The sequence below is a fragment of the Opisthorchis viverrini genome (genome assembly GCF_000715545.1).
Source record: "Opisthorchis viverrini unplaced genomic scaffold opera_v5_176, whole genome shotgun sequence".
NCBI classification, from domain to species: Eukaryota; Metazoa; Platyhelminthes; class Trematoda; order Opisthorchiida; family Opisthorchiidae; genus Opisthorchis; species Opisthorchis viverrini.
The window spans coordinates 970,878-979,324 of record NW_008751834.1 but is presented as its reverse complement, the minus strand read 5'-3'; the positions used below and the strand labels follow the sequence as shown (position 1 = coordinate 979,324).

Genomic DNA, 8,447 nt, shown 5'->3' with positions numbered 1-8,447 from the left:
GGAACAAACAGGATGAAGGCCCTTGCTCGGAGTTATGTCTACTGGCCTTTGATGGACTCCCAGATCGAGCAAGTCTCGAAATCTTGCCTGCGGTGCGCTGAAGCATCCAAGTCACCGGTGAAAACCTACCTAAGCTCGTGGCCGCAACCGACCGAACCCTGGTCTCGTCTTCACATCGATTATGCAGGTCCAGTGTGTTCTAACACTTTTTGGACGTGGTCGGCGCTTACAGCACGTGGTCGGACTCATCTTTCGCAGGCGCGGCAAAGTGCTCTACGAGATTCAAGTTGGTCCAGCCAAGTGGATAAGCCACGCGAGACAAATCCGGCCGACAGATGCACCAATCTTGCCCACAGGACCGAGTGATATGAGTCTAGAAATGCTTCTGGACACTTTCGATCTCGGCACCATCCCAGAAAATCAAGCAGTTGCTTCGTCAGACGCCAAGCCTGAGCACGGATTACAACCGCGACTATGGACAGACGGGATCCGCAAGCCAGGGAGGCTAATCTAATTGAAATTCCGGCGTCGAAGCTACGTCAACAAAGTTCAACGGGGGGTGTTAGCCAGGAATCCACGCGGATCCCACCATACGGCACGTCTTTAGGCGCTGCTACGGCCGAGAAGCCTGGTCCACTCGAGGTTGGCCCAGAATTCGCGACGCTTGCCGGTCCGGCATCAAGACGAGATCTGATTGGTCAACCATCTGGACCCAACAGCCAATCATGACCCAGTATTGGCCAAATGCCGGTTGCCAATGGAGCATCCAGAACGAGTCCGAAATTCCAGAAAGTTATAGCCGCTTACGCTATATATACAAAGCGCTGTACGACTGTTCCTGATTTCGTTTCGGGCGTTACTGGACCTTGTGCACCTTCGGTGGTTGTTTTGACGTGAACGCTAGCTTGGGAGGCTCAGACCGAGAACTAAGCTGAGGAAAATAACGTTACTACACCACCTCTCTGATTACGCCAATCTGAAGTGGGCATGGAAGACAGCACTCTCTTCGGTAAACGATGGTTCGGCATATGCAACACATGTCCCAATTAATGCAGCTTCCGGTGCTGGACACATTCTTCAATGGGAGTACCCGTCGCACAACCCAAAACGCAATTCTAGCTGCCTCATTACGGATTCGCCGACACCAAACCACACGAGGTATGGTTCTGGGTCAACGATTGTCGAACACCTGAGGACGTCTCAGTTCCGCTGCTCGAATAGGCCAAGTCTCACAACCATGCAACAAAACAGCCCGTACTGTAGCTTGATATACACGTCCCTCGAGATTCAGGGGCAGATCACTCTGACGCCATAGGTGTCTCAAATCAGCATACGCGACCCGAGGCTTGCAGGTTCAGGAATTTCCCTCATCTGTCACGCTACAACCAGAATTAACATAACTTCCAAGATATGTAGAACGCTCCACAATTTCCAGTACCTCTCCCTGGATTGTACGTGGTGTGCTCAGTGACTGCACGTCCACAAGCATGACCTTACGCTTTGCGGGTGCAAAGTGCATACCGAAGGACGGGATGACCTTGGTCAGTTTATCTAAAAACAGCTGCGCCTTCCTCTTCGAAGACGAGAACGATGTCGACTGTCTGCTCCAGTTCGACAAGCTTTTCTTCACAGGTTATTTGAACACCAGGGTACTGGAGAACCTCCGGCGTTCGTATCATCAATTCATCGATCACGAAGTTAAAAAGAAATAAAGAGAGCGGGTATCCCTGACTGACATTGCTTTGTGTACGGAAGCTTTTGAAGAACTTTCCGTACACTGTCACACGTCCGGAAGTCTGAGAATATAGAGAACTTATGTTCACAAACTTCCGGGGCATTCCTTGGTGGGCAAATGTGTCAAGAACGGACTGGTCAACGGAGTTGAATTCGACTTGGAAATCTAGGAGTACAGGAACTGTGGCCTGGAAACACGGAAACACTAATATTGCGAGTCACTTATACGTATGCCGTTCTCCCAGCGCCTGACGATGTGTGAATATTTGGTCAACGCAATTCCTACCAGCCCGGAACCCCGCTTGCCACTCTCCTGTCAGTGTCTCACAGGTACCCTAAGGTGACGAAGCAACAGTGACGCCAGCAATCTCCTTACGGCCGGGGTCATTCTGACCCCCCTGTGGTTACCACACACCACAGGCTCTTTTTTATTAGGCACTCTCCTTTTGCACTAATAACACCACTAGACGGAGAGCGGTCGGGCCCGACAGAATTGATCCGATCTGAGCCACGAAGGCTTGTTTCTCACGGGTTTACTACGAGCCAAGTAAACTAAAAGCCTCCCGGTTATCCAACCTACTTTTTGTTTACCCATAACTACTCCCTTACACCTACCGCGTCGTTTGTTGTTTAAAGGATGTAAGTGCACGGACAACGGGTGCGACAAGATAGCTGTTGGAAGCGAGTAAGACGCGTTGAGGAAGAAGAACTGTGCGCTGGTTGTCGTTGGTCCACAGTCCCCGTGCTGACAAGCCTACTCGCCTATATAACACCAGAATTTTTGTAAGCATATTTGCCACGTTTTGCTTCAAGCAGACTTGGCGCCCAGTTAATCCGGTTAAAAATTGTAAACGTATTACCTGGTTCTTGACATGAATATGTCCGTCATTGATGTTTTGCTTGTGTGCGTGGAGGCAGCACATCTCGAGTCTCAATCAAAATTACTGTGCAGTTGCTTAAATATCCCCATGTTTTGAAAAAGAACACAGTGACGAATATTAATGTTTTGGGGGTCTCGTCATCAGGTTAGTACGTATCTAATCGTTAAAATAGGAGCAAAAATTTAAACACGCAGCGAAGATTAGTTAGTGAAATACAAAACATGGAGACAAGAACGATTGGTTGTTTGTACTCCCGATGTTGCATTGAGTTGGATGCTGTAACAACAGAGCTGTTGAGTGACTTGGACAGTTGATTCGTCTCCCACGACCAAAGCAGACTCATCGTTCGTACGAACTGGAGCTTGGTCGACTTAATGAAGAGAGTAGACGTGCTCACTTTTATCGCAGGTACGTATCCGATATTTTACGGTAGTATCAAACGGTTCCAAAATGGATGCTCTGCTGACCAACTTCAACCGAGCACATCTTTCTATTCAGTTCACTTCTGAAACTGAGTGACAACGCTTTTCACTTCCTGGACCTTAATTTAATCAGACGTCTAACGGATTCAATTAGGAGAACCGTCTACAGAAAGCCCACATGAACAGTACATAAAAATTCCTTAGTTTTGTGCCACCGAGGCGGAAACGAAGCCCGATTCACACTTTAACGCACCGAGCGAAACGTATTCGCTCTGCTGATGCACTGAATTATAAACTGCAGCACATTGATAACGTGCTTTGAGACAACGGTTACTCGGAGAGATATGTACCCGAGAATATGTCCGATCACCCTTTCCAACCGCCCATCACGACAGTTAAAAACAAGTCAATAAACTCGAGTTTGCCATTGGCGGACATGGTCAATCTCCACTTGTTTCGATCCTTACAACGCATTTTGCCGGCTGGAACTCTTTGCTCAACTTAACCCTCGAAGGTAAAATGACTGTCCTTACCCAGAATATGGTTGTACATTCTTTCCCCTGCTGTTGTTCAGTGGAGTATGTTTGGCGCACGACACGGCAGCTTTCTAAGAAAATACGCGAGCAAACCCCTTACCGGAATAACACTGACTTCAACAGTTCAGCCAGAAGCTCACTTGCGTCCTACCTACACCGGGCACGTAGTCATTCCAAATGAGTCATTTTAAATCATTCACTACGTATCAGACAGACTACTAGTATCTATCCAACTGCTTTGCTTGACTACAACCGAGGCAGTCGCCATACGCCCACGAAACCCGGTACTGTGCTGTCAAAAACGTTTCGTACGAACGCTGAGTCGGCCTTGGTCGCGTGGCACGAATCAACTGCTCAAGTCGCTCAACATCCCTCTTCACTGTCTCACAGCATCCAACTAGATGCGACATGACGGGCACAGACAACCATTCGTTCATGTCTCCATGGTCTGCATTTCACTAACCAATCTTTGCTGCGTTTAATTTTTGCTCCTATTTCAACCGGTAGATACGTAGTGACATGATGACGAGATCTCGGAAACAATAATGTTGTGCGGTTGATTTCATAATCTCCCCACAAAGCAGTGTGCCCACACCAAAATGTGAGAGAGCCTTCAGGCTTCCTCTATCCATCTACACTTTTCCTTGCCACATTCGTTTAGTACCAATATGCAACCTAGCATCCGGAGGTAATACTAAGTAGTTTGTGCTACTCAAACCGACAGTTTGCCCTTCCACCAGTAGCACTAAAACAGTGCTGTCAACTCCAGCCGCTTCGTGGGATGTACGGAAGTCAGAGGCATTCGAAGTTCGTGAGGATGAGGCGATGGTGCACGCCGGTTCTGATATGTGCAGACATGGACATTGATATAATTGCAACCACAAGGCACACGGAGCACACATTCGCACAGATTGGGCGACGCAGGAGAGAAGACCGGAGCGGAGCAACAACGTGCGTATATTGAAACCGAAACGAAGGGCACAAGTCCTGTGCGCTACAGAACTAAGTCAAAGTCACTCAGGGGGCGTGTACAGTGCTCGCTGTGGCTCGTCCATGGTACCTGCAATAGGGATGGAGAGGAACACACGTAAGGTCATATGTGAATCATGCAAGCAGATTCAATGGGGTTTCAATTGCGTTACAATTCACATCTTCAAAAAAGGTACGTGACTATTGAGCATGAATCACCGTGACATTAGTCTGGTAGCTGTAACATCGATAGATGCCTTCTGGTCCGTTCCTTTGAAGGTTGACTGAGCACGGGGAGAGATAAATGCATGGAAACCAAGCTGGCTTCCTTTCTGCAAGACGATACATCAATTTCATTTTCGCCCTCCGTCAGATTTTGGCACGGTGTCAATGCTTTCATCGCCATACACGGATGGTCTTACTTCACTTGAAAGCTGACTTTCTGTGAACCGTCAAGCACCACTGCAGTTTCTGTGGATCAACATTACCACCATAAATTCTTCACCCTTCAGTAAGCACTCTATGCAAACTCCCGCAGACGTCCGAAGATCTGCGGGATGCTCTTGCCTGTGGTGGTGTCAAGTGGTGTCTGGCAAGGCTGTTCCCTTTCATCTCTGCTCGTTATTGATAAGATAATGCCCGACTCACTCCCATCCTTTAATACCTTTGGAGACGAAATAAATCCAAGTTATTCGCTCATAGATACCAAGTTTCAAAAAAGTACGCGAAAGCGATAGAAGGGAGTCGTCAGCATTAGCCTACTTCCGCCTACTCGCCCTGCTGATACCGAATATGTGGACGACATGATGTAACGTGGGCAGTCAGTACGTCAGCTGCACTCAATGTTCACCAGAAGGTAGTGACGGCCCACGGCTGTACTGGAAATAACATATATGTAAATTGATATTATTGGATCTGTCGTGTACGATGTCTGGCAGTTTGACTGATTTATGTAAATACTGGTGTTGTAGAACCTTGCTTGTTGACCTTCGGCTCATGAGCTTTGTTTCAGCTTTCCATGCACGAGAATTGTCATTATCTCCTACCTTGGGAAATCACTTTCCTCCGGTGCTTCCAGAGCACATGGACTACGTATTTGGAGACCACACCAGGATAGTTACCTCACGGGCGGATCCACCACAAAAACCTTGGCTCTACATACGTGCACTTGTGCTAACTCTAACACGATGCTAACACGATGCTCAATCACATTGCGGATGCGGCTCAGACATGTAGCACTTGTAAACTGCTCTTTTTCATGCTCAGTATCATCTCCTTTCCCCCCATCATTATCAGTCACATCTCTGTACAAAAGTTTGTTTTACTGAAATACAACCGCAGCCGCCCGCTTGTTGGTTCCAACGTGACTTTGAGACTTTTGCTGAGTGACCGTTGTTGTGACCGCCGGTTGGCTTTATTTGACCGCTGCTAACACTAAACGTGAGCAAACATTTCAGCTACAAACACTGGACTAATATATTTACACTTGTGGATTTATATTTCGATCACCGGAGATCTGGAATACCAGGAAGATAGAACTAAGCTTGGTGTGGTGGTTCAACGGAATACGGAACTACGGAATATTCTATTTTGAACTGTGAGTCAAAATTTACTTGGATTTTCCTCCTCGTTACTTTGTATCTGCCTTACATTATTAATTTGCTCTGTTCACCAGAGACTCCATATGGCCGTTAACTACCATAGACACAACAACCTCTGTACATGCTCGCCACATTATTAGCACCGACCGGTACATGTAGGCCGTGGTACACCAGGGGCATCGTTCTTCAAAAATGAGGCTAGCGATATATATTGATTGATACATATTTAAGTACTGGTGATATGGAACTCTGCCTACCGTGCATCAGCTTAGGAGCATTCTTTGTGATCAGTCGATAAAAGCATGTTAACAGGTGCCCTCAAGTTTCAATGAGTGTCGATTCATGCACAATCTAAGGACGCACGGTTGGTCCAAAAAGGCCTAGCCAACTAGCTAATGTTTCCATCAACGGCGTCTCGGAGCCGAGTTGTGTAGTGGGATAGATGAGTCCGCGATTCGAACCCGATGTTTGTCACACGACTACTTTTCCAGTTCATCCGGCCAATGCATAAATGTCTTCGTTCCTGGAATAAATCCTCCACATTTTTGTGAACTAAATTCCCAATGACGCAACGATTATAGAAGCTCACGCTTGCTCACGCTTTCACCTACATACATGAATCGGCGGTGAACGAAGTCGTAGTTGCCACGGCCATCGTGCAACAAGCTTGTGATCTTTACACCCGATGCTGATGACGACGACAGTACGTGGTGTACGCCTGTTGGATTTGGTCTCTTTAGGCAGCGGAAGTTAGGCCTTTTCATGTACTTAAGAACGATTTCTCTTGACAATGTTTGTCAGTGCACCCGTAATAAGCAATTAGAACACGCTTGTCCAGCTGTGCGACACGATATCTAGCCCAAAAATGTGCCCAGCGCCAGAAACCGCATCATCAGGCTATGTTTCGCTGATGCCGAGCCATAGTTTTCCAAACAGGGTGCCGTTTTTATTGCCCAATTTGTATTGGCCAAAGTGGAGGTGACAAACGTTTGACGTGACGGAAGGGAACGGGGGTGATTCAAAGAAATAAGGGGGCTGTTGGTGCAACTCGTCTTCCAGGATAAGATCCACGGATTCACAGATCGGTACACTGGATTGAGACTTCTGCCCAAGTTTCCCGGGTCGCTTTTGTTCTTGTCGGTCAGTGGCTGTCGTTCACCTGAAGGGCACAAGTAAAAACGGTGTGGCACTGCTTTTTATGTTCTCAGCGCGGGGCAGTATGCTCGCCAGCGCGAAGACTAGCATAAATAAGTGTCTTATAGTGCTTTGAACTGGGTTCTAGAAGGAGCGCGAACAACCGTCGAAAGAAGGTCAATTCACGCACCTACTACCCGAAATGGGAAAAAATGTTGTCTAAGGAATGTGTGCTCTGAACTTGAAAATTTTCCCACTATATCCACGCCGTGTGTTTGTTGGTTCATCGGTAAAAACCTGTTTGCCAAGCCTTGTTCAAACAGGGCATAAGTAAGAATTAGGTCCCCTTGGAGGCGACGGTACTCCAGGCGAAAGAGATCGAGCATCACGAGACGCGTTCCGTAGTCCACAGATTTGAGGCCGGCAACCATTCTCGTGGCGGCTCGCAGGACACGCTCAATGATGGTTACGTCTTTTGTGAGTCCTGAGTAGACAACTTGGTTGGCGTATTCGTGGAGTGGTCTGACGAAGGCCCCATGGAGCATTTGGAAGTCCATGCGAGTAATACGGGAGAAAGCGCGTGCTCCCCGCTGTGCCCGTTTGAAGCCGCTGCGATATATAGCTGCTAATCGATGTCGACGTTCTTTCTGTTATCAGATTCTTTTTTAGATTGCACGAATGAGTGTCTGCAGGTTTTGGTACCTAGAAATGATAGTAGAAGACTGGTACTAAGTCCCCTTCCAATCGACTTTTATTCTTTTTTCATAGTGAGCGCGTTCCAACAGATCATGTTCGTACGACAACGGAGCCCTAGTGTCGAGTGCTGATGGTATGCTGTCGAGTAAAAGGACGACTCAACATTCTGGCCTGCTCGATTGCTGGAGGTTAGCCTAACTTGAGTGTGTAAGAAACAAGACTTATTTATCCCGCTTCTGACGTGCTCCGCACAGCAGATGAACATTCGGTGATCGGCATTTACGGCTTCCGTGCCCGGGTTTCTCTAACCTTACCTTTCGTGAGAGAAAAGGAGCACCGCTGCTCTCATGACTAGGGATATGTTGGTCGCCAGAAGGAAACCTCTTACTTTCTTCACGCTCGCATCGCGGAGAACAGTAAGATTTCGACCCAAATCATCTCCAAATACGGTAACTCGCTGTTTTTGTTCTCTTC

At 47.6% G+C, this 8,447-nt stretch overlaps 1 protein-coding gene across 1 annotated transcript in view; it reads right to left on the bottom strand.

The window, feature by feature from the left end:
- T265_07614 (hypothetical protein) overlaps positions 1 to 7,834 on the bottom strand; it is a gene marked incomplete at both ends in the record, with an annotated part of 65,320 nt that extends 57,486 nt beyond the window's left edge. Inside the window, one exon of the mRNA XM_009173178.1 lies at positions 7,468 to 7,834. Within this exon, the coding sequence (XP_009171442.1) occupies positions 7,468 to 7,834 (367 nt within the window). The remainder of the gene's footprint in view (positions 1 to 7,467) is intronic.
- Between the last annotated feature and the right edge of the window lie 613 nt (positions 7,835 to 8,447).